The sequence below is a fragment of the Dasypus novemcinctus genome, chromosome 14 (genome assembly GCF_030445035.2).
Source record: "Dasypus novemcinctus isolate mDasNov1 chromosome 14, mDasNov1.1.hap2, whole genome shotgun sequence".
Classification (NCBI taxonomy): domain Eukaryota; kingdom Metazoa; phylum Chordata; class Mammalia; order Cingulata; family Dasypodidae; genus Dasypus; species Dasypus novemcinctus.
Genome location: NC_080686.1, coordinates 80,559,718 through 80,587,303, shown reverse-complemented (window position 1 = coordinate 80,587,303; position 27,586 = coordinate 80,559,718). Strand labels below are relative to the sequence as shown.

At 36.4% G+C, this 27,586-nt stretch overlaps 1 protein-coding gene across 1 annotated transcript; it reads left to right on the top strand.

Annotated features, from left to right (window-relative positions):
* Positions 1-673: 673 nt before the first annotated feature.
* On the top strand, positions 674-27,586 carry RAD21 (RAD21 cohesin complex component). The gene is made up of 14 exons (XM_058275937.1): positions 674-1,068; positions 8,570-8,744; positions 11,436-11,565; positions 12,973-13,072; positions 14,588-14,694; positions 15,350-15,556; positions 16,035-16,160; positions 16,656-16,778; positions 18,536-18,759; positions 19,759-19,918; positions 20,355-20,503; positions 22,287-22,436; positions 24,581-24,664; positions 25,862-27,586. The coding sequence occupies exons 2-14, from the start codon at positions 8,601-8,603 to the stop codon at positions 26,051-26,053; spliced, it is 1,896 nt and encodes a 631-aa protein (XP_058131920.1). The 5' UTR covers positions 674-1,068; positions 8,570-8,600; the 3' UTR covers positions 26,054-27,586.

The window sequence follows — 27,586 nt, the reverse complement described above, 5'->3', positions numbered from 1 at the left end:
AGAACCTCCATAATCCAGATTAAGAACCAACCTCAATATACTTGCCTGGTAAAGGAGATGGCAGATTACAAAACCATTGTGTAAAGCACTGAAATTTGGGGAGGAGGGTACTCTTTTTTTTACAGTAATATTACCCTAAATAATATACTGCACTCTCCTGATCCAGTGACTTTTGAGTTACTGACATTGAAGTCAGACAAATGGGAAGGAGATGGAGGTGGAAAACTGTTTTAGGCACAAGAAGTCAGAGAGCATAAATTCCTTGTTGCAGAAGGAATAGTGAAAGGGTGGGCAGGGTCACTGAACCCCGGTGAATAAGGAAGAGATACCGTTCTCTAGCTATACTCCAAGTTCCAAGAGGGTAGGTACTATTTTTGTTGTATTCTTCATAGAGTACCGTAGGGCCTAGCTAATACATTGTGTGGCATCCAAAAGACACTCTATAATAAAGGTTGAATGAGTAGGTAGACCGCTACCTTTTATGAAGCTAATTTAAGATTTTTATGTTAGCTTCATCTCTATAGAGACATTTAAATAATTTTCTTCTGTCATGAGCACACAAAACCACACAATGACAGTTCTCGTCATTAAAACAAGCACAAAAATAAAACTAAACTCAAATATTCGCTACACTGGCAAGCACTACCAGTACACTATTCGCCAGGTCCCTAACGCTAGAACACCCTGTAGCAAAGAGAACCACCTTTGCGCTGGCTCAGCTCTGGCCGGGCAAGCCGGGGGCGGGTCCCAAACACAAGGAAACGGGCACCGCGCCTGCGCCTACCCTTCCTGCGTTTATGGCTGGCTGCGCAGGCGCACAGGTATCATTTTGACCGTAAACATCCTGCGGATTTGAACCGAGGGTTTGGGCGGCAGGAAGAGCCGCGACGTAACGGCAGCCATCTTGTTTGTTTGAGTGAATCGGAAAGGAGGCGGCGGCCGTGGCGGCGGCGGGAGCTGCTTCGAAGCTACACCGCACAAGGGCTCCCCCCTTCCCCGCCCCCTCCCCCGACCCTTTTCCCCTCCCCGGGGCCACCCAGCCCGGCCCTACTCCAGACCGGCAGTAAGGTAAGAAACTCAACCGGCCTTTCTTTTCCCTCCGGCTCCCTCCCCCCACCCTTGCCCGCCGTCCTGCTGTCTGGGAGCTGTACTCCGGAGAGCGGGAGGGCGAGGGAGAAGGCAGCAGTCCCGCGCCCCTGGGGCGGGGGTTGTGTCGCCACCGTCCGAGCCCCCGAAAGGCGGCAGCGCCTGCCCAGGCCCCTTCGACCCGGACCCACCCTCTGCCGGGACCCGCGCAGGCCCGGCCCACATCATCGTCTGTCGGTTAACAAATGGTTCTCATCCATTCCACAAGCAACAAAAGCCGTTATTCTGCCGGTCACTCGGGGAGCCGGTGACCCTGATCTCCTCGAGGAGGCAAAGGAAGCCCTGTGCTGGGGAGGCTGGGGAGGAGGTTTGAACGAGCCCGCTCTGGGCGCCGGGCCGCCTACTCCACGGGTAAAAATGGCTGTCTGGGAAGACTCGGGATTCCGGGCGGGAGGAGGCAGTGTAGAGCCGGGCGCCCGCACTGCCAGCTCGGAGCGCAGCGACCCGCCGCCGAGCGCCGTGCGCGGGTCGGAGAATGGGGGTCCCCGGTCAGGGACCGCTGCTGCCCTCCTGCCCCTCCTTTTTAAGGAAAAGTCTCACATTGGGAATATTAACCATTGGACAAACCAGTAGAAAACGCGACGAGGGGAACTTCTGATTCTTAGGAAATTAGCGTGAATAGGTTTTCCCCTCCACTTTTCTAATTTCCTTTTTCAGTGGTCAGAAGGATATTGGCTGTTGTACCGACGCTTTGAGGAGATGTGTGTTTCTGACAAATGATGCTTGGGGTCTTTTTTCCCTCGCTGAGAAAGACTTAAGTAATGATGTGCTGTGATAGTGTGCGGTGACTCGGTCTGGTTGCGCTGCCAGATTTAGCGGCCTTCTTCACATTTGAAAGAATGCCGGAGGACTTGTTCGCCCACCGTAGGATTTTTTTTAGTCTTTCAGCATTGAAAGAACGGGCTTTTGTTTTTAAGGCTTTTTGGTAAGGCCTTGTGTTTATAGGCTTCTCTTTGCAAGCGAAAGTTAATGTTTACTTGTGCAATATTTAGAACAATAATCGATTTCCACAAGAGGCGGGGGATCATGTTTTTTTAAAAAATGAGTGTAAATGCCAGTGAGTGTAAATGCAGTGAGTTTGCAGAATTTTGGAAGTAGACTCGAAGGCTTTCCATAAGTTGTAGTCATTAAATATCTTTGCTTAATGTTGGAGGCAACTAATTATGTTTTAAGAAGACATTGATGAGGACGTATGCGGTATCCAATGATTAAATTACCCAGCAGTTCATTGGTGAGGTGACAGCAGTGCATAACTAATGCATTTTATACAGAAGTCATTTATATTGGTCGAGAATAACCTGTACCTTGTTTTTTGTGTTTAGAAAGGCAACACAGTGCAGTGTAGAATTAAGCCTTCCACTTACAGAAGTATGTGTTTAAAGTATCCTTAAAGTTGAATTTTTTTCTTTTCTGGTGAACGCCTATTTAGCAGAACAAAAGTCCTGAGAAATTTCATCTTTTATGACTTGATACAGAAGGGAAAATTTCTACTTCTTGAGAAATAATTGTGTATTTGCAGCCACTGTGCCTGGAACCGTGTTAGGTATGCTATTCTGTTTAATTCTGTTAACCTTGTTTGGTGACTATTATCCCCATTTTAAAGATTGGAAAGCTAAATCTTAGGGTTAATTAACCTATTAACCGTTATAAAAACAACTAAATAAGGAGGAAGCTGGATTCAGTTTAGGACTGCCTGGTTGTAAAATCCTTGGTCAGAGAAAGTTCGAATAAACAGAGAGAGCACTTGTGTGCAGGATTGGAGTTTCTTTCACTGAATCCTCCCTTTCTAACCCCCAAAGAAATAGCTCCATTTTTATCTGAGTTAGGTGTTAGTGTTTTCAAGGCTAGTAAATCAATAAATTTCAACTGTCTGGGTTTCTGTTGTTAAAGAAACTGAACTGCATAGAGAGTTACTAGCAAGTTTAGCTTGCTAGTAAATGGCAAAATAGGTTTGTTTCTTAACTCCCAATGTAGTAGTTTTTCCCTTGAGTTAAAAAAAATTCAAACTCTACAAAAGAGCTCTCTCCCTTTCCATGCACAGAGAGCCCTCTTTTTTTAAAAAAAAAAATTCTTATCTTGGAGAATTTCCGTGTTACTGCAAAGTTTATATCATTGTTTAAAGGCTATATTGTATTCTTTTTGTGTGTGTGGATGTACTAATTGATGGCCAGGATGGTTGTTTCTAATTTTTGATTATTAAAAGCTATAGTGAACCAATAGCATAGAGTTGTTTTTACATGGGGGCTCTGAAGTTCAAATTCCACTTCTATTAAATACTAGTGACCTTTGGCAAATTACATTTGCTCTGCCCTCCCATTTCCTCATCTGTAAAATGGAACATTTACCTTATAGAACTGTAATGAGGAAGATTTATTTAAAACAGTGCTTAATAAGTACTTTTTGTCATTAATGTTATGCATCTCCAAGTATATCTTTGGCATTAATTACTAGAAGTATGATTTCTGATTGGAGAACATGCATGTTTGAAATTGTCATAAGATGTTGCCATATTGCCCTCAAGAGAAGGCAAACCACTTTATTCCCACTTTATTCCTGTCCTGTCATACTTCCTTACAGATGAGTGAAATGAGTGACTTGATTTTGAAACAAGGAAATTACTAAGCTGTGCTGTAGTACAATGTGCCGGCTTTCTTACTAAGCTCTTTGGTAAAGGATTAGCAGTTCAGAGTCTACAGAACATAAAGAGTTTAACCTTCTTTTGCTTTTTTTTTTTTAAGATTGAATAAAGTTTGATATTACTGAAGAAAAAATGTGGTTTAAAAGGCAACAATGATTGCTTCTGCTTATTTAGATAAAAGCCAATCTACCACTACTCCTCTGGTTTCCTTTAATTATTAGGGAGATTTTCTCTTGCTAATTGTTTCCCAGATTAATTTTAGCACCATTCTGCTTTTTACTCCCCACCCCCATGCCAAGAAGGCATCTTACTTAGGAATCTGGGTTGCCTCTGCATAGCTGGGATGTTTTAGGCCTGGTGCTCTGACCAGCAGCTGAAGTGCTGGCCATGAGCTACTGACACCTGTTGAAAAGTCCAACTAGTTTTAAATTTCCAGAATCTCCATAATTTTTTACATATACCAATTATAGGCTCATCTGATGTATCCTGTTTACTTATTAAGCACATATTTACTAACTATATGGCAGACATTATTCTAGGAGCTAAATATTAAGGAATTTGTTTATTTGGAACACAAGTTTTCCATACTGGAAACTTGGGGCTTGTGGTATATAGCAGTCTATATTTCTCAGAATATGCTGCCATGTTGGAGTTCTGTAAAATCTTGTAAGTTTTATTTATAACACTGTAGGGACACTTTATGAAGTTTTTTTTATACTTGAAGTTGAAGCACTGGTTTGCAACATAGGTTCTCATTATGGGAATCATATTTTGATCTATTAAGTACTGCTGAGGGGCATATAAGGGATCCTAAAGATATTATTATTTAATGTGACTAATTATATTAGAGTGCTTGATCCGAATACTTTGTTGTTCAGTATTCCTTGGTTCTTAACTCCAGATTTGGGGTAAAGTTCACATTAGGCAATTGCTGAAGTCAGGGTCTTTGTTACTGTTTATGTTTTCTTTTGAGAAAATTGTCCTAGTATGTGTGAATTAATGATCCTTGGGAGCATTCTGTTCAGAGAATGAAAATTTAAGGACCCTTTGCCATGAAGTGGTGAAAAATGGTGTATGGCTCATCTGACTGCATTACTCATGTGTCTCCCCTACCCTAAACATTTTTGACAGGCATGAAGTCTTTTGCATGTGAAAGATATTTTCTGTACACTACTGCAAAGAATGTGCAGTTTTTAATTGAAAGTGCAACAAGTTCTTGGTTTGGTTTGGTTTTTAGTCTCTGTGAAAACATGAAAGTTAGTGTAATTTCCCCCTGGATCTATTTTTTAAAAGAAGCTAATTCAAAAGAAGTTGTACATTTCCACCAGCAGAGTGAGAGATCCAACTGCTCTGTATCATCAACATCATTTAGTATTGTCCCTCCCCCCTTTTTTTAAGCTCTTGTAATAGATATATGGTGATAACCCATTGTGGTCTTAATTTGCATTTTCCTAATAGCTATGGTGAGTTGTCATGTTCTTATTTGCCATTAGTATATATTCTCTTCTGTGAAATTTCTCTTCATGTCTTTTGCCCATTTCTTAATTGGATTTACTGTGCTTCTGAGTTTTAAGGATTCTTTGTGTATCTAAGTACTTGTCAGACACGTGTTTCAGAAATACTTTTTTCTAGCCCGTATCTTGTCTTTTCCTTAACAGTCCTTTGCAGAGCAAACGTTTTAAATTTAAATGAGAGACCAATATGTCCGGTTTTTCCCTTTATGGATCATGCTTTTTCTATCGTGTAAGAATTCTTTACCAAGCTTTAGGCCCCAAAGATTTCTCCTTATTTTTTTCCTCTAAAAGTTTTTTATAGTTTTGTGACCTATTTTGAGTTAACTTTTGTATGAGATTAGAGGTTTAGATCAAGATTCATCTTTTGCTTATGAGTATTCAGTTGCCCCAACACCATTTGTTGAAAAAACTAACTTTTCTCCTTTGAATTGCTTTTGCACCTGTGTCAAAAATAAGTTGGACATGTTTGTGTGGTTCTATTTCTGGGTTCTCTGTTCACTTCTATTGATCTGTGTGTCTCCTACCAATGCCACACTGTCTTGATTACTGTAGCTATATAGTAAGTTTGAAATCGGTAAACTAATTCTGCTTTATTATTCTTTTTCAAAATAGTTTTAACCATCCTAGTTCCTTTGCCTTTCCATATAAATTTCATAATACTCTTATCCGTATTTTATTTTATTTTAAGATTTATTTATTTCTCTCCCCTTTCCTCCCTCCCCCACCCCAGTTGTCTGTTCTGTGTCTATTTGCTGCTGTCTTCTTCTTTGTCCGCTTCTGTTGTTGTCAGCGGCACAGGAATCTGTGTTTCTTTTTGTTGCATAATCTTGTTGTCTCAGCTCTCTCCGTGTGTGCGGCACCACTCCTGGGCAGGCTGCACTTTCTTTCTCACTGGGCAGCTCTCCTTATGGGGCACGCTCCTTGCGCATGGGGCCCCCTGCGCGGGGCGGGGACACCCCTGTGTGGCACGACACTCCTTGCGGACATTAGCACTGCACGTGGGCCAGCTCCACACGGGTCAAGGAGACTGGGTGTTTGAACCGCGGACTCCCCATGTGGTAGACGGACGCTCTAACCACTGGGCCAAGTCTGCCGCCCTCTTATCCGTATTTTAAAAGCTCACCAAGATTTTGATAGGATTTGCATTAAAGTTTCTTTAAAAACTGAACATATATTTACTCAGACTACCTGACACACTTGTGGGCATTTTTTCCAGGGAAATGAAAACTTTTCACCAAAAGACTGTAAGTGAATACTCAGCAGCTTTATTTGAAATAGACAGAAACTGGAAACAACCAAATGTCCTTCAGTGGGTATGTTAACAAATTGTGGTGGATCTCAAAGGCATTGTGCTGAGTGCAAAAAGTCCCATACTGTATCATTCCATTTATGTAACATCCTTGAAATGACAAAATTAGACAAAATGACAAAATTAGGGAATAGCTTGGTGGCTGCCAGATCTTAGGGATGGTAGAGAACAGGGAATAGGAGATCTTTGTGATGTTGGAATAGTTCTGTATCTTCATTGCTATGGTCGTACATGAACCTACTTGTGATAAAATGGCATGTAGAACTAACTATACACAAACATTGTACCAATGTCATTGTCCTGGTTTTGATATTGTACTACAGTTATGAAAGATGTCACTGTTGGGGAAAACTGGGTGAAGGATACACAGGACCTCTCTGTACCCTTTTAGCTTACTGTCAATCTCTAATTATTTCAAAATTAAAAGTTTAAAATATTTAAGTACTTTCCATGTATAAATGTACTTGAGTTTGTCTGTAAAAGCATAGCTTACATGCCTTATTTTAGTCATGAGAATTTCAGAAAAAGATAAATAGAAATTCAGTTAGAATAGTTTTTTTTAATCCATGAAAGAGGGAAATTAAGTAATACTGAAGGAAATATGTCCACAATTAATATACTTTCTCCAAACTGGATTTTTCAGGCTGCCTTGTTTCTTACATATTAATACTTGGCAAAGAAAAATAAAATGAAAATGCCATACTTATATTTCTGCTAAGATTATTTCAGTCATAAGTTTTATAATGTATTATTCTGAATTAAATATTTAAACAATAAGTACACAAGGGGGGAGCGGATGTAGCTCAGTGCTTGAGTGCCTGCTTCCCATGTTTGAGGTCCTGAATTCAATCCCCGGTACCTCCTAAGAAAAAAAGATACACAAGGATTTTCAAGATCTTGAGTTGAGAGTACTATTTGTGTCACAGTTTTCCTAAACTACCCCCCTGTAAAATGGTGCTGGTCTACCTACAACCTTTGCTTGATTGAGTATGCAATGCTTAGGACAGTACTTGCTGTGTAGCATTTAGCAATGACTCATTTTTTTAATGGAGTGCTTAAAATGGGCATTTCCACATTGATTAATATCTGCGCCTGTATATTTTCCTTCTTAGACAACTCTTTTTCTTACTGTGAAGGCTTTTCTAGCTTTTGGCCAGTAAGAGGACAGTTTCCACAGTCATTAATCTGGATGGAAATAGAATTAAGCACATGATAGAATTTTGAGAAGAATAAGGATTTTTATGGCAATTTTTATTTAAAAAAAAAACTAGTCCTTTTGTTTTTAATAAAATGACAAGGCATGAATATATCTGACTTGTCCTCTTTCCCTTCAGTTCTTAATACTCTGAGGTCTTTTTCTTGTCCTCTCAATATTAACCACAGATTGTTTTTTAAAATGAATATTACATTTTTACACACGCTTTTCATACTGAAAAAGAGTAAGAAACTGTATGTTTTGTTTTCAGGTTTCTTATGTGTCTCAATAAATATATCAATTCTTGTTTTTTTTTTAAAGATTTATTTATTTACTTCTCTCTCCTTCTCCCCCCACCCCAGTTGTTTGTTCTCTGTGTCTTTTGCTGTGTGTTCTTTGTCCGCTTCTGCTGTCAGCAGCATGGGAATCTGTGTTTCTTTTTGTTGCATCATCTTGTTATGTCAGCTCTCTGTGTGTGCAGCGCCATTCCTGGGCAGGCTGAACTTTATTTCGCTTTGGGCGGCTCTCCTTACAGGGCGCCCTCCTTGTGCGTGGGGCTCCCCTGCGCAGGGACATCCCTGCGTGGCACGACACTCCTTGCGCACATCAGCACTGCGCATGGGCCAGCTCCACATTGGTCAAGGAGGCCTGGGGTTTGAACCGTGGACCTTCCATGTGGTAGACAGATGCTCTGACCACTGGGCCAAATCCGCTTCCCAATATATAAATTCTTATATGACACTTATGTTAACTTTTTGTCCCCTCAGGTTTCCTCCCATTTTATAGTCAACCAGAACAATGTTCTACGCACACTTTGTCCTCAGTAAAAGAGGGCCTCTAGCCAAAATTTGGCTGGCGGCCCACTGGGATAAGAAGCTGACCAAAGCCCATGTGTTTGAATGTAATTTGGAGAGCAGTGTGGAGAGTATCATCTCACCGAAGGTATGTTTAATGTTGATAATTTTATTCACTTTGCCGTTCTTTTATTGATACGTGAAATAGAATGCTATGAAATGATCATTGAAGTGGCCACCTGTTATATTTTTTTGTCTTTATTTATTTTTTTAATGTTAGATTAAAAAATATGCCGTCCCCATATAGCCCCCACCCCCCTCACCCCACTCCTCCCCCCATAACAGCCTCCTCAGTCATCATGAGACATTCACTGCACTTTCACCTGTTATATTGATTGCAGCATGGAAACTCCATAGATTAGCCAGAGCTTTACTTGTTTCTTAAGTCTTTATCACTTCTAGATATGATTTGATGCTACAGAATATCAAATCAAAGTGAAGAAATCATCTCTTTAAATTTCTATAACTGCACAGATATTTTCATTTGTTTATTTTAAGGAGGCAGTAATCAAATATTTTATATCTTGGTTTCTACTAGATGGTTTTGTGCTTAAATATATATGCTTAAAAATTTGCAAAGTATTCAGAAGACCCATTAATTTGAAGAGATTCCAGAGATCAGGTCTAACTATCTTATCTACCTGGCAAAACTATATGCCACTCACTCCACTTCAGCTTTATGTAGGCCTCCTTAAGTTTCGTGAAGAGATAACCATGCATTTTCCCCATCTCAGAACCTTTGTACTTGCTATGCCCTTTCCAAGGAATACTCTTCCCCTAGATAGTTACTCCCTTACTTAATTACCACGTGTCTCCTACCAGAATGGAAACCTCATGAATATCCTTGCTTTTTCAGCTTTGCTTACTGCCCTTTTTTTTTTTACTTTTTTGTTTACTTGCTTTTACCAACATCCGTTGAAATTGTTCTGAAGCAGTTATTTCCAGACTTGGATTTCACAAATAGTATAACTTAAAAGTAATACAGATTTTTTTTGCCTAGAAAGGACTTTAAAATCACACAGGCATATTTACAGTGTACTGTCAGCATTAACAGTTCATTGAAGAACAGACATTATGACTTCTAAAAGGACTTAAATACATCTGTGTTTTAAAAGTCCTTTCTTGGACCTTGTGTATATATGTGTGTATATATTCCCCCCACCCCCTCATACATATATGACATTCATGCACAAATTGTCCTAGTGTGAAAACATTCCACATCAGAACTGTCCACATTGTGGACAAATGTTTGTTCAGATTCTTAAATCTTTCCTTAAGATTGATGTTTTAGAAAATAATTGTTAAGTCAAGTGATAGTCCTATTTTTAATATTTCTGATATGCATTAGCAGTCTCTTCTCTGGAAGTTACCAGTTTGCACTGCTTGTTTTATTATATATAGATATGCTTACTGAAGTAAGTGAATGGAAAAAGGAAAAGTTGAGCTCTTTTCTTGAAGTCAATATGTATGGCTAATCTCTACCATCCATAAGCAATTATTAAGGGTCTTTGACTCAAAAGGGTAATAGGTACCTATTTTTTTAGTATGTGCGGAGTACTTCGTACCCTGTTAGGAACGTTGCAAACAGTAAGAGACATTCTAATCTTAAAAGACCTATGCTTCAGAATGTATGAATACTCAACAAGTGCGTACTCAACAAGGCATGTGACTCAGGGCTCGTGTAAAAGCCGTGTTTGTGTGTGTGAATGTAAGAAATAATTTTTTTAAAAACCGTTCCTGACTGAAAATCTGTTTGATTGGTTTTGGTTTTTTATTGTGATAAAATGCTAAGATATTTCTACTTAATGAATTTCTACTATTTGCTTTTAGTGTACAGTTCTTGAGGGGAAATGTTGGTTTAGTTGTTAAGAATGAGTACCAGGTATGTGGTTTAGTTGCAACTGTGTACACTACCTTCTCAACAGCCAGTGCAATCCTTTACAGATATTTCCCTTGAATATATAGTCTGTGCTCTTTATCATGCTCTTAATGTGAGTTAGATCAACAACGTTCCTTACTTCATTTTACCTACTCCCAGCCTAAACTCTGAACTAAACTAATCCACAAAGAAAGACTTTGCCCAAACACCACTTTTTGAAAGTTGCTAATTTATAAAGGTCATGGCAGAGATATTTTTTTTCTTTTTGCTTAATTGAGGTTGAAGTCAATATTAATTTAAAATTTCTCTCCTAAGACTACATAAAAGTAGATTTTCTTTTTTCATGGGAGCTGCATAATTCATGGGAATTACTTTTTGTATCAAGGATTTATCAGATAAGTCCTAGATTTGGTAACAAACTTGTTAAAATTTCAGATACCTTAGAACTTTAGTAGTAAACTTCATAATTTATGCTTTATGTCACATTAAATGGCTATAAATGTAGAGCCAGCTAATTATTAATATGTTGAATCGTAGAGTGTTATAGAATATACATATACCTTAAAAATACATTAATTTTATAAGTAACAATGAATTAATCATAATTTAAACTTTAAGCATAGTTCTTTGCTACCCTAGAATTGGATATGTTTTATGATAGGATTTGGAAAACAGGAAAATTTTGAGCTTATGTCATTTTGTTCTTTCAATAGATTTTCCTATTACGACAAAGGAATTTTGAAACTTTCTATCACTTACCAAACAAAATCAGAGTTAAGTTAAAACCAGCTTATAAATGGTATAAATAAATAAAGGAGAAACTTCGTTATAAATAGCACAAAATGTAAACTTTGAACTATGATTACCTCTAAAATTATAATATTACTGTTTTATTTAAAGGTGAAGATGGCACTTCGAACATCAGGACATCTCTTACTGGGAGTAGTTCGAATCTATCACAGGAAAGCCAAATATCTCCTTGCAGACTGCAATGAGGCATTCATTAAGATAAAGATGGCTTTTCGACCAGGTATTGCCGGTGTTATGTTTGCTTTTTGCTTTGGAGTTTCTCATTTTGGTACAGGAAACTGCTAAATACATATTATTGGAAATTTTGTTTTGTTTTGTGTTTTGTTTTCATGGCAATACAAGAAAGCCTTCTAAGATAGAACAAGGTGTGGAGAGGCAATGGTTCAAGGAAGGAAACACACTTTAGTTTCATCTCGTCCACCTGTAGAGTTATGGACATCCCTTTTTTTTTGTACTACCTTTGGAGCTGACTTTTTCTTTAACCCTCTTTTCAGCAACTTAAATAGAATTGTGTCAGCTGGGGTTGAAATGTTGGACACTAATTGTTATATGATTTTAATAACTCAGAAAAGAAAATCATAAGATGTTAATTCTTGAATGATTTTGGTGTATTCTTAAAATCAAATTCACTTTAGTTTTTGAAACTTTTCATTAAATGTTTTGTGTAGTTTTTTTGTTACTGTTGCTTTGCTTTAGGTAATGATCGAGACTAAAACTGTACTGTAGCAATCAGCCTTCTATCTGAGTAGATACTTGCGCAGGGAACTTACCGAAATTTACATGATTCTGTAATTTTTTAAAAGCATTGATGAAATTTTGTTCTAATGAAAGTAACCTGAATGTGCAAGAGAAGTCCTTGGTATGGTAATTCCTATGAACATTATGTTCTGGAACTTATAGTTTAATATATGAAGAGCAAAATTTTGTTATCTAAGAGTTTATTTAGAAGTCAACTTTTTTAGGCAAAGGCTGGTTAAGCTAGGGTATTTGAATGGTGTCTAATATATATTGCCACTGAGTACATTTTGTTTAAATAACTTTTTTGTTTGTTTTTGCCTTTCTTTTAAAGCATTGTGTATTGGGAACAAATGTAGTTCAAATGGTTGAGTACCTGCTTCCCATGTATGAGGTCTCAGGTTTGATCCCTGGTACCTCCTTAAAATAAATATCAATAAGCTAATAAAGCAATGTATATTGGTTGTGAACCATTTGAAAAATATAGAAAGAAATATAAAGAAAATTAAAAGCATGTAATCCCATTTTCTCAAAAATAACCAACTCCTTAATGTTTGGGGTACTCCTTTGTAGTCATTTTTTCTCCCCTCATAAATTTCATACTTATTTTTAAAACTGCTATTAGTATTGATTTGCTAGCATGTCCTTTTAAAAATGTATTGGCCTAATGCATAATTAGTGCTCTGACCCTTTTTTTTTTTTTTTTTTTGGGTAAAGCAAGTAGAATAGCTTACAGCCACTGAAAATAGATGTACTCGTGCATCAGGCTTTCCTGCATATGGGTCAGCCCTTCTAGAAAATAACCTTAGGAAATTACACTGACTTTGCCTCATTTTCATCCTTAGATGATCTGTAGTATAGCTAGACCTTTAAGCTTACATTTCCTTTCCAGGTGTTGTTGACCTGCCTGAGGAAAATCGGGAAGCAGCTTATAATGCCATTACCTTACCAGAAGAATTTCATGACTTCGATCAACCACTGCCTGACTTAGAGTATGTCTCACGTGTGCACTCCTTTAATTGTTGGGTTGGTCTAAAGAAAACATATTATTGGCTTTACGATGTATAGTTTCCTGTGCAATGTTTTGATGATTTTTTTTAAGTAAACACAAGATAACTTTTCTATAAAGCACAGGAAAGAGTTATTGTCACAACACACAATTAAAAGGAAAAAGTTTGCACAGAGATGGTCCTTATAGCAGAGTACCGTGGTATGTTGTTTCCCTCATTTCAAGTCCTTAAAGCCCAGCTGTCAGACCATGACGGGAAATGTGACTGTATCTTTCAAAGTAATCAAGTAACACAATTGACAGCCAAGAAATGCTTTATACCAAGCTATTATCTCTTTCACTCTGAGCCCCATTTATTTCATAACAAATTAATTTCTTTGCTTTTTGAAATAATCTTTGTCTTCTAATTAGAATAAATTTATGACCTATTTTCATTTTTTGTGTGTGTTAATTATCACCTGTCATCTAGGCATGGACTAGCTGCCTTGTTTTTTCCTTTCCTTATACTTGTTTTTTTGTCTTTTTTTTTAAATTTATTGAGGAAATTTTTAAACATACTTAAAAAATAGATTGGTATAATGGAGTGCTTGTATTCATCATCCAACTTCTTTAATTGTATATGGCTAATTTTATTTTAAATATGTTCCTTCAGGACAAATATTTTGTATCTTATTTCATCTGTAAATACTTCAGTGTGTGTGACTTTTTAGATATGATTTTTTAAAACAGCCCTAACAACATTATATCTTTTTAAAAAATTATCAGTATTTCCTTGATAATTATCCACTGACCATTCATATGTCCTCAGTTAACACATAGCCTTTTTTTTTCCCCCAATATGTTGGAATTGTGGTCAACACAAAGTCTTCTGACTGCATTTGGTTGGTATATCTGCTAATTTGGGGGGAGGGGGTGTTAGTTTTTTAGAATCTATGACAGACCTGCCTCCTCTGTGTATTTTTTCTTGCCATTTATTTGCTAAAAAAATCTCATTTGTTTTGAAATATTCACGTTCTGGATTTGGCCGGGGTGGTATTCCAAATCATTTTTTAAATTTTTTATTTAATATTTTTAAACAGTGTGGGAGATTATTATTTGTTAGAGCAAGACACTGAGTCTCAGGAAAGCTAGGTAGCTAACTTCACAGTTCACATAGACTGTAAGTCACAGGACACTGATAATAATTCATGCATGGCTAGCTCATAAATATTTCTGAGTGTTTCCTCTGTCATATTGCCTTAGGTGGTGATTTCAGCATATTATATTCTGCTTGCTGGTATTGGTGGTTTTAAAATTTAAATACAAATCAAATTAACTTCCAAATGATTATTTACAATATTCGATTGCCTTTAGTGTGAAACATTAATGCTTCTAAGCTTTGGTGGGTCATATGTTTATTTTTTCTCTTATAGTGAGAATGGGAGTATTTTTTGCTTAAAAACATACTACAGTGAGACTTGGAACTTATATTTAAAATGTATTTGAACTTCTTTTAAAGTGACATCGATGTGGCCCAGCAGTTCAGCCTAAACCAGAGTAGAGTGGAAGAGATAACCATGAGAGAAGAAGTTGGAAACATCAGTATCCTACAAGAAAATGATTTTGGTAATAGAGCAACAAGTTGCTAGTGACTAACTATAATGTTGTAATTGCCTTATGGTACTACTAGCGAATTCAAAAAGAAAATCAGACATGTTACATTCACATAGACTAAAAATTTCCATCTGATCCATTTATACTCTAAATTTATAGTTCATTGTTTGCCTACTCCTGCTTCCCATACTCAGTGATAGAACCTATGTATTGATTTATGTTAAAAAGTTCCACCACTGAAGTGTAATGCTTTTAAACCAATCATTTTGGAACCATTGCTTTATATATCTACATTTGAAACCCTAGGTATTGAGAAATGGTAGCCACCCAAATTCTTTTCTTGATAATACATTATAACAATAAAGTTTCTTTGTGAATGTTAGTATGACCTAACTTAAATACATACAAATTTAGGTTAACTTAACATATTTAGGAGTAACCTAAATTCGAGTCTAAGGGTGAATTTTATCGTCATAATAAGTTATGCATAGTTAGTAAACAGTTCATGAAATTTAGATGATAAAGATTTATAGTTCAAGTCAGATGTTTTAACATTCAAAGAATACTTCAGTAAATAAATGTGACATCCTAATTTTAATGAATTATTAACTTTTTTTAGCTATGATGTTTCTCACCTTTTCTAACTAATTTATTAAAATTTTTTCAGGTGACTTTGGAATGGATGATCGTGAGATAATGAGAGAAGGCAGTGCTTTTGAAGATGATGACATGTTAGTAAGCACTAGTGCTTCAAACCTCTTACTTGAGCCTGAGCAGAGCACCAGCAATCTGAATGAGAAAATTAACCATTTAGAATATGAAGACCAATATAAGGATGACAATTTTGGAGAAGGAAATGATGGTGGTATATTAGGTAGGTCACAGTGTGGTAGACATTCTATCAGTTGCTTTATTCACTTGTGATGTTTTGGAGCAGTTGCTAATTCTGAATTGTGAGCAAATATCTAGAATATCTAGATACATATATGTGCATCTGACTAATTGGTTCAAACAAAAGTTTTCTGTAAAACTGTAGCCTAAAAGTATTTCAACAATACCTAATTTGGCTTAAGGTGTTGTCTCACTTTTAAATTTTACCAGCGCTAGTTGTGTCAGTAAATATATAAATAATATATAAGTAAATAAAATTTGAACTAGAAAATATAAATGAGAAATTATTTCCATTTACTAAAAACTTTATACACTTATAAATGACCTTAAAAAGAAACAAATGCAGTGCAGATTTAATAAATTTTAACAATTTATTTAAAATTTTGTTTTTCCAGTGGTGGGCTATTATTCTTTAAGCTTTTCTTGTTCAAATTATAACTAAATTACTTTCATTATTTCAGATGACAAACTTATTAGTAATAATGATGGTGGTATCTTTGATGATCCCCCTGCCCTCTCTGAGGCAGGGGTAATGTTGCCAGAGCAGCCTGCACATGATGATATGGATGAGGATGATAATGTATCAAGTAAGCTCTTGTTTTTTTTTTTTAATTAGGCCGGTAAAAAAGAATTTATTGAGAAATGGGGGGAAAGAACAGAGTTTGCTGAGAAATGGCAGAGAAGGATGGAAATAGACACGAAGAGGTGGTGCAGGCTCCTCTAGACATAGAGAGCCTCAGCTAAGCATTTTATGTTCAGTGATTCTAGGGATGCTTATATGGCATCTAAAAAGATATTTAGCACAGAAGAAAACTGAAAATTCTAGCTTTTTAAATGAATTCTAAATATTCCTAAAAACAGTGCTTATGATTGATTACTAGTTCTTATTCTCTTATGTGTTTGGTTCTGTGTCCCTCCTCATTTTTTGGTCAATTGGTTTCAACTCTGGAGGGGCTTCCTCATAGCTAGCAGAGAGTTCTTTCTTGCTACGTGGGATTTCTTTTGATTTCACAGAGGGATTTTTCTCCAATTGTAGGACTTACATATCCAAGCATTTTGTGACTATGTTTCTGGTTTTATAGTGGGTGGGCCTGATAGTCCTGATTCAGTGGATCCTGTTGAACCAATGCCAACTATGACTGATCAAACAACACTTGTTCCAAATGAGGAAGAAGCATTTGCTTTGGAACCTATCGATATCACTGGTAAGCAAGTGAAACTTTTTATTTTTAAAATTTAAAACATAATGTCCTAGTTCTGGCTCTCACTTAACCACTAATCTGCTGCTGTCATTTTAGATAACTAACCTGCTTTCTGCTTTGTCACAGTCACCTGTCATACATCTTTTTTCTACTCAGTTATAATCTGAGTATTTTATGGAATATCTGTACAAGTTGCTATGAAATATAAAGAACTATAGAGCAGGTTTTCTGCTAATATGTAGTTTAGTCTTTCGGAGTTCCTAAAATGATAGGCCATATGTGTAACAATTGGAAAACATTCCAGATTGTGGGGCATTTTACAATAAAGTATAAAGTTGATTGTTAATTATATTCTAGAGTTCGAGAATCTATACAGTTGACCTCTAATCTGGGAAAAACCTTTTTTTAAAAAAACTGGAATATCAGCGGGTTCTGAAATCAGTATTGAGTTTTTCTTTTGGTGCTTATTAAGAAATAGAACCAAACGCATTAAGTGGCTAGCTGCTTCAGAGTAGAGGAGGCAATTTGTCATAGGTAATTTGGGTGTGAAAAAATTTTAAATGTCTTGATTAAAGGGAACAGTGGGGTAGAATCTTTAAATCAATTACAGAATAATTCAAGACATAGTTATTACTTTTTAGTAGAACAGAATTTATTTCTTGGGTTTTCTACTGAAAATCTGATGACCAAAAATTGTGACTTGCGCTCTGATAATCTGTCTTCATGAAACTTAAATACTAATTATAGGAACATGGGTAATAAATAAGTAAATTATGTTCTGTGTTATTGCATATTAGTGACAAATACCACAGAGAACTATAAAAGAGGTAAGGATGATAAAAGGGTTATTGTTGTGTTTAAAATAGCATAGACAGGCCTTGTCAGCCATTTAAGAATTTTTCTTCCAGGAAATGGAATTTGATAGCTGGATGACTGGGATTGGAAAAAACCTGTCATTATATAACATCTTTTTGCATCTTTAAAATTTTGAACCACATGCATGATTAACAAATGAAAATGTATAGGTCTGACAGAATGAAATCTTGAGGAATTTTTATTTACCCCCATGAGGGATGTATTTACTCCCTTGAGCTTTTCTTCATCCTAAAATTGGAGGTAATACTACCTCCTGCACAAGGTTGTACTAAGGATTGGAAATGAATGTATAAAATGAGTTTAAGATGGACCTCCAGGTCCATCTGAGTGAACCTGGACTTTTCCACTCTATCAGGCTACTTGTACAGTTGTTACATGTGAATTGTAACTTTTCCAATAGAAAGAAGCAATTGTAACTGTTTACAAAGGACTTCTATGCCAGACATCGACGTTAAGTATTTTACAGCTCCTGTGGGTGACTGGTCCTCTTTCAAATGAGCAAATAGAGACATAAAATGAATTTAACATTCCTTTGTGGTCACACAAGTAGAAAATGGCAGAACCCAGGACTTGAGTCGAAGTCTAAACCAACTATGATGTGTTCATTGTTTACAGTATAAAACTACATGGGCAAAAATATGCTGGCCCCTTGAATTTAGTTTCCTCGTTTTGTGCTAGAAGTCTATACCTGTTTATTCTGTTTTTTCTTAAGCATTTGCTGTGTACCAGCCTCTATTCTAGGTTCTTGGAAAACATCAGTTAATAAATCCCTACCTTATGAAGCTTAGCTTTTCTGGTAGGGTTTGTGTATACAGAAAAGCAGGGGATATAATTAGTATCAGGTGTAATAGTTCCTCTCCTGAGTTTTCTTTTTTTTATTCCAGTAAAAGAAACAAAAGCCAAGAGGAAGAGGAAGCTAATTGTTGACAGTGTCAAAGAGTTGGACAGCAAGACAATTAGAGCCCAGCTTAGTGATTATTCTGATATTGTTACTACTTTGGATCTGGCTCCACCAACCAAGAAGTTGATGATGTGGAAAGAGACTGGAGGAGTAGAAAAACTTTTCTCTTTACCTGCTCAGCCTTTGTGGAATAATAGACTACTGAAGGTAATATAGTTTGCAGAATTTTTAACTTCTCGTACACATTTTTTTTTTTTTTATTTTGTTTCCCAATAAAGTACTGGAACCTTGGTTTGAATCATTTTGGGTCAAGTATCTTTTGATTACTTGGCAACTTGTTTCCTCCCTTTAAGCATGGTATACTGAGCATAACCTAATCTTTTTGATGGCTGCAATCATGTCAAGAATATCCACAGTCATATTGTGTTGAAATGCAGGGACAAATAACGACTGTATTTCTAAGAGATATGCATTTCTGCTCTCTTTCATTTCCAGAGTATTAGATAACAAGGTTCAGAGGTATCTGATGAGTGAAATGATGCTGTTAGACTTGTTAATCTGTGTAAAGCCGAAACATGTGTAGAACCAATTGATTTTAACATATATTTCACTGTATTCTAAATCCAGTGTATTCCAGAGCATGAAGGTTATGGTGAAACTGCTCTTTATTGGAGCACCATGTTGTAGAATCATTTCAAAAAAGGTCCTTAAAATATTTATATCCATTGACTCAGTAGTCTCACTATTGGGAATTTTTCCTAAGGAAGAAATTCAAACTATGGGAAAAAGCTGATTCTGTAAAGATGTTTATTATAGTGTTTACAGTTTGTTTTTTTTTTTAAAAAAACCTGAAATATTGAAAAATAAAGAACCATTTTTAAGTGTTACATATCTATTCAGTTAGATACTTTGCAGCCAATAAAAATAATAGTTAATATTGCCATCTAACAAATAGGAAGGCAGTATGATGTAAAGATAATTTGGTATGATTCCATTTGGGTTTAAAGTCCTTTTAAAATGGAATAACTGAATATGATACTATGTTAAAAAAAAAAAAAAAAACGCTCAATTATACCTGTACTGATTATAGCTATATTTATGAAAACGTACTTAGGGAAAATAGAAATGTCAGTCCTGGGTTTTCAATTAGTATGATAGATAGCTAGATATATAATTAAATTTGTTCTTAATTTGTTTTTTCTATAGCTCTTTACACGTTGTCTTACACCACTTGTACCAGAAGACCTTAGAAAAAGGAGGAAAGGAGGAGAGGCTGATAATTTGGATGAGTTCCTTAAAGAATTTGAAAATCCAGAGGTTCCCAGAGATGAGCAGCAACAGCAGCATCAGCAGCGTGATGTTATTGGTCCGTTCTACTGGAATAGGGTTCCCTGATAAAGTTTAAATGAGTATTTGGCCTAAAGTTTACTTAGTATATTGCCAAAGTAAAAGAGATCAGGACTGAAGGGTTGTGCTCATTTTTGGACAGGGAAATGCTTTGAATCCAATTACTTACAGAGATGAAACTTTCTGTTTTACAAAAACGTTTGATAGCTTCAAGGCTGCGTGGATGACAGTCTGCTAAAGGATTGTCCTGCGTTGTACTGAAGGTGGGATTCGTGCTTTTAAGACCCTTCCCACCTTTAAATACATTGTATAAATTGAGTAATCTTTGGAAGTAAAATTATATCTGGCCTTTTTCATTATAGAAAGTACCTATGCTTTAGTGTACATGAAGTAAATTTTTCTAAAATATTAAAGAATGTATGTCCTAAGTCACCTCTTGATATGACTGATTGTAGATGAGCCCATTTCAGAAGAACCGAGCCGCCTCCAGGAGTCAGTAATGGAAACCAGCAGAACAAATTTGGATGATACAACTATGCCACCACCACCACCTCAGGGAGTTAAGCGAAAGGCCGGACAAGTTGACCCAGAGCCTGTGATGCCTGTAAGTAAACAAATCTATCTATCAAGACATTTGAAGGTTATTCATATAATTGTTTTAGATTCCTGATAGTAGCAAGTGATAATTTAGGGAGCATTTTTGAACTTCCTTGGTGTTAGGCCAAATGTGGCAAGAAATGGGTCCAGAGAGAAAGAATGGTAGTTGAGGATATCAAACACAATCTCCTTAAGTTGGAAAAGATGTTATGTGAAACCTCTAAGTCTTTCTGACTCACATTAAAGAGTCGTGCTTCAGAATGACCCAAAGTGAGCATCTTTGGTTAATGTGGAATTCCAGATTCTGAACTTGGCTCTTATTTATTATTTAGCAAAAATTCCTTACTATCTGTGGTACTTAGGCAGGTTTAGACCATCTTATTTAAGTAGTCAGAATATACTTCCTCAATTATCTGTAAAAGGGCAAAGCACCATCGCTACTTCATTCAAGCTTTGGCTACCATTAAATTTTACCAAGAGTGGGAAACTAATATATAAAGGAGGTAGGGTTTATTTTAGGACTTCCCAACTTTAAGATTGTAGAATAAATTAATTTGAGCAAAGGGAGGCTTTTTGGTACCCTCAGGCTCCTGGTTTAACCTTCATCAAGAAATATTGGCCAAAAAATGTTCTTTGCCAATTTTAAGAACTCCTTCTCCGTGCCCTGTGATGGGCATTTTTCTATTAAGAGCTCAGGAATAGGAATGGGGACAGGTCATGAGTAATTCTAGCACCGTTCTCCTCCTGGCGATTGTTTCCTTGTCATTTTCTGGTTTGTTAAAGGCTTTGTTTTTATTTTTTTTTATTTTTCATTTTTTAATTAATTTATTTTTAAAGATTTATTTATTTCTCTCCCCTTCCCCTCCCATTGTCTGCTCTTTGTTCGCTGTGTGTTCTTATGTGTCTGCTTACATTCTTGTCATGAGGGACTGGGAAACTGTTGCTTTTTTGTTGCATCACCTTGCTCTGCATCAGCTCTCCGTGTGTGTGGCGCCACTTCTGGCCGGGCTGCGCTTTTATCACATGGGGCGGCTCTCCTTGTGGCACAGCACTCCTTGCACGCGGCAGCACTGCACATGGGCCAGCTCACCACATGGGTCCAGGAGGCCCTGGGTATCGAACCCTGGACCCTCCATGTGGTAGGCGGTTGCTCTTTATCAGTTGAGCCACAACTGCTTCCCTAGGCTTTGTTTTTAATGTTTCTCAATTGTTTATCTTAAACCTGAGGGGAGGAAAATACAGAGATGGATCTAATAGTTATTTCCTTCTTTTATTTGCTGCCATAAGAGCTCCAAGGTTCCTATGAAGATTTTAAGTTAACGTTAGAATAACCATAGGCACTTTTATGTAGTAATAGTTGACAGTGCTGGACAAATTAATATTAGACCTTTGGTGTTGCTGTGGAATGTGTTTTTTTGTTTTGTTTTTTGCAGAAAGTTACTTTTTCATTTGTTTTTACTTTTTTACTATTTATAGTTTTATTATTTGCTCATATTTTACATGGTTTTAAATATATGACTCTGGTACAAAAATAAGTATAAAAGAACATTTGTTACAGGATAACATAATGGGTAATCTGTTATAAACTACTTTAATGTTGTAGCTTTACCATATGAAGGAAAAAGGAACAAGAAACATACTGTAACAATGTTTGATTATGGGGATAATATGGAAATGGGACCCCATTATTTCTTTTCATCCTGAAAGCTTCAGTGGCTATGTAATTGTGTATATAAAAGTAGCTACCCTTAAAACTTGATCTTAAATTGGCTTCTTTTTATTGCTTTAAGCCTCAGCAGGTTGAGCAGATGGAAATACCCCCCGTCGAGCTCCCTCCAGAAGAGCCTCCAAATATCTGTCAGCTAATACCAGAGCTAGAACTTCTGCCAGAAAAGGAGAAGGAAAAAGAGAAAGAGAAAGAAGAGGAGGAAGAAGAGGAGGTAAGGGAAACTTCATAAAAGAGGTAGTGGATGAATTAAAATACCCATTCCAGATTTAGCAAAACTCTTCAACCAGTTAGCTCTCTTTTACTATTTTATATTGAAACTAATTGCTATTAAAGCATCAAAATAATGAAAAGTATTTGAATATAAACAAACTTAACATGATATAGATAGATCATCATTAGTAACATCAAATTTTATGCTGTATTATAAATCATTGACTCCTTTGTGGGCTTTTGAAGGCTACAAGCCTGCCCCTTCACTGATTTCTTACTTGACTTTTAAATTGCTATAGCTGCTTTTTATTATCTTATAGTCAACAGTCAGTTCTTACTGCCATTAGCATCTGCCTCTCATATAACCTTGTCTTTGCCTATGGCCTGGAAATCTGATAAGCAAACACTTTCCATTTCTGTGGGTTTTGTTTTTGTTTGAATTAGACTGGGATTGGACAAGACTTGGCTAAAATATACTGAAGGCTTGACTTTTATTTTTTTTTAAGTAGAGGTACTTTAGGAATGGATTTCTTCTTTCTGGGAATGTTTTGGCTGTTCAGGTTACTTTTTTGTTGTTGTTTCCTTATTTCTGAATCATTGAGATGTTTGTATAACATTTAGAATCTACTATTCTATTTGATGCTCTAACAAATTTTATTTAAGCCTTTAAATTGAAATAGTATCATCTAGATAGCTTTGAAGTTTTTAAAATTTCTTCCAAAATTAAATGCTAAGGATTTAGGTATATTTTTATTAGTGTCAATTCTTATTTCAAATTTATCATTAGGCCAACCATAGATTTCATAACCAAATTTAGTGTTTATCTTTAGTATGAATACTTCATTGTTGTAAAGCCAGAATTTAGCCCCAGAGCTACTGCATCCTGTGTATTAGAGGACAGCATTATCTCATACTTAGTTTACAGTCAGTATTAGAAATTGGTGTGCCCCATTACATGTTAGGATGCTGACTCCTAGCTCTTTGCAGTATGGTTGGTGTATAGTTTCCAGCACAGCCTGGGAGCTTCTTACCTACTGCACACACCAGCTTCAGAGTTCAGACAAGTCAGTTAGGAAGCAGGTCCAAAACAAGGGCCTGTGAACTGGATGAGTCAAGTAAAATATGTACAGTCAATGCTCCTTATATGTGGTAGATATTCAATAAAGTTGCCATAAACACTGAATTAGCAAATATTTGAACTATTGCTCTTAGGGGGAATACAAATTTAGGTTCCTAAAAGCCTCTATGTTTGACAACCAATCAGTACACAATTTTGTTTTGTGTGTGGTCTGTTTAGATAGTTTATTTAATGTACTTGATTCACCAACTTTGAACTCAGAGTCTGTAGTTTATGCCTGAACGAAGCTATTCTAAGGCACTTTTTTTTTCCTGCAAAGCACATTACAGCTTTCTGCTTAGGAACACTAGACAACTTCTTCACTATGCTTAGGGGTCATTTTAAACAGTGAGATCACCAACAAAAAGCACAAAAATGCAAAAAGCTTGACACTACACCTACCTTCAAAAGGATGCTTGTTTATAATATGAGAGCTAAAACAAGAAGGCAGAGTCACCTTGTTCGACCTCAGCTGGGAACATGTGTCAGGCAACTAAAATTTTTCACTTTTTAAAATATCTGTTGTGACAAGTATTGATTTAGGAGTTACAAATAAATTTTACTGAGCAGGAAAATTTGCAAATAATGGAATTCCATAAATAATGAGAAGTGTCTTGTTATGGATTGTAGCTCTCCCCCCCCACCCCAACCCCCCCAAAAAAAGATAGCAGTCCCGTTTAATTCATTGTAACTAGTCTGCATGCTCTTTGGTCCTGGTCCACTTGGAGTTAGAAGGTTCTGCCAGAAATCTAGAAAATCATGCTACCAAAAAAAAAGGACGTTTGAGGTAAACAGTGTGCTTACTGACATAGTTGATTTATATCCTACTATAAGGAGTCTATATTAAGCCAAATGTTTGCTTGGAAGTACAGTTATCATTTCTTTCATAGTTTAAGAAAGACAAATTTTGTTCAGGCACTAGGTGATTTTTCAGCAGCATCAGAGACAATTTTCTTGAAGTGAATATAAGTAATTTAATATGGAGCTTTCAAGAAATACAGGGGAAATTTTTTTGCTTTTTCATTCAGGATGAAGATGCTTCTGGGGGTGATCAAGATCAAGAAGAAAGAAGATGGAACAAAAGAACTCAGCAGATGCTTCATGGTCTTCAGGTATGCCAGTGTAGTCTTAGAGAAAGACATCAAAGAATTTTGGCCCTACATACTATAGTCATATGCTTTCATGAAACATCCTTTTCCAGAACTACAGTATTTAATTTTATGTGTGTGTGTGTGTGTGTATATATATATATAAAATATATATAAAGCTTGGGGAGCATCCAGGTGAATACTTCCCCATGGTTACCCTGAAAATCAGGATTGTGATGCTGTTTTATGAAATTCTTCTGTTCATTTGCATCTTATTTTTGGTTGAGCAAATTAACATGTTGAATCATTGTATAGCCTCAAATGTCACTTATCCTTGGGCCTAAATATATCACGTAGAGACGATATTTTGGGTGTCAATGAAATGCTGGAAAGCTGTTTAAATTTTCCTAAAATGGAGTGAAAGGATAGATACATTTGAAAAATGAGTTGAAATTTTAATTGGTAGAGTTTACTATTATATCACAAAACAGTATGTGTATTTTCTAACAGTGTTATAAAAGAATGTAAGTTCTGAAGGGTGAAATGATTCTGTGAAAATATAAAATTGAGTATTTTTCCATATTATATGGTTAACCATTTATTTTAACACATTTATCCAAGAACTGATTTGAAAGAATCTTCCTGAAATTAGGATGATTATTTTTAAAAGTCCAGTCCCAGCCCTTGGCAGAACATACAGTGCACATTTTCTTTTTTTTTTTTAAGATTTATTTATTTCTCTCCCCTCCCCCCGCCCAACCCGGGTTGTCTGTTCTCTGTGTCTATTTGCTGCGTCGTCTTTGTCTGCTTCTGTTGTTGTCAGCAATACAGGAATCTGTGTTTCTTTTTCTTGAGTCATCTTGTCAGTGTCAGCTCTCCATGTGGGCGGCGCCATTCCTGGGCAGGCTGCACTTTTCTTTCGCACTGGGAGGCTCTCCTTATGGGGTGTACTCCTTGCGCTTGGGGCTCCCCTACACGGGGACACCCCTGCATAGCATGGCACTCCTTGCGCGCATCAGCACTGCACATGAGCCAGCTGCACACGGGTCAAGGAGGCCCGGGGCTTGAACCGTGGACCTCCAATGTGGTAGACGGATGCCCTAACCACTGGGCCAAGACCGCCTCCCTGCACATTTTCTGATAATGAAAATTGGCATCCCTTTTAAATTACTTCATTGTGCAGGTTACTTCCATTTAACTCCTTTTTTTGTTTTATTTCAGCGAGCTCTTGCTAAAACTGGAGCTGAATCTATCAGTTTGCTTGAGTTATGTCGAAACACAAACAGAAAACAAGCTGCAGCTAAGTTCTACAGCTTCTTGGTTCTTAAAAAGCAGCAAGCTATTGAGTTGACACAGGAAGAACCATACAGTGACATCATCGCCACACCTGGACCAAGATTCCATATTATTTGAGCAGCTAGAAGCATTATAGCTAGTGTTAACTTCACTAGTGTGTACAAATTGCCCCCATGTGCAGGGCACAAAACCAGAAAATTTAGATATTTGTCTGTACAAAGTCTCTGCCGTTTTCTTTTGTTTTTTTTCCAGTATTTTAAGTTCATCAATTTTATCTTAGGGAAACTGCTTGTATGGATTGTGTTTGTGTTCTGATGGAGAAAACAAGCACCCCAAGGGCCCAGAAGATTATTTTAACAGTTCAAAACAGATGTGTGCAATATTGGTGCATGAAATAATGTTGAATAGCAGTTGAAAGTCAAGATTTTTATCTTATCCATTACTGCTTTGAAAAGGTAAACTTGTCTCGGAAAATGTCTGACAGTTTCATTTAAAACTATGGTGTGAGTCTTTGACAGAAAGAAATTCTCTTTTCCTATCAGTAACAAGGCAGTCTTCATGTTAACCACTGTGCTTAGGGTGATACCTGAAACAGTTCATTCGTCCTCTTGAGGTATGTTTTAAACTATAATTCCATAATAAACAAGGGTATATGTGAAATTGTGTCATAACTGATCCCTTTCAGCTACAAAAAGATAGGACTTACTTGGTTTAAAGTATTGTTTTGCAGATCATTCCATTTGAGCCCTATGATGAGCCTTGCTATCCTGACTTCTCATTATAATGAGGCTCCAAAATGAGCAGAAATAGATTTTTAAAGAGTAGAATGACTATTTGAGTTTATAACTTTCCAGAGGCTATGAATCAAGTTTTGAAAAGACATATTTGTTTTAATAATTCAGATCATGAAACTAGAAATTACCATGCCTTTTAAAAGGACAGACGGATGGAAAATTATACACCTGGTTGACTTAACCTTTAAGCAGACAATGCTGTAAAAACTAATGGCTTCCCTGATATTTATTATAAGTTTTAGTACTGATCTCTTTTTCCATTGCTGCACACACTCCTGTGTTTGGAATTTTAATAGCTTTGTAACAGAAATCCTCTCCAGATTCCTGTAATTTAAGTGAAGAAACACATCGAAATAAAGGCTTTATTGTTAATAGACCAGATAGCACAGAAATTATGTGACTATTATGATTATCAAAACGTCTTAACTTTTTAGGGCAAAATAAGTCACACTGAAAGTCCTAGCTTAAGTGTTGGCACTTTTGTGGGGAAAAAAAATCACTTGAAACTCAGACTTCAATGTATACCCAATAATTTTTAAATTATGTGAAATGTTTTAAATTTGTGAACTAGTAATTACTGTTTTAATGATTCAGTTTCTTGAGAATGGTAATTGTATGAAATTGCTATTGCAGCTTTATTTTCAATATAACGTGCCTGTAAACCATGGGTTTTCCCCCCTTTTGTAAAAAGACATTGTAGATAATTGAATGTTTGATTATAGAAAGGTCATTAGTTTCTTGTTACACATTTGTTAGTCTGGTTTTTTGTTGCTTATTGGGTTTAATATTGTTCTTGAAAATAGTTGATGCTATGTTATGTATAACTTTTCTAATAAAAGTTGTGTTATAAGCTGTA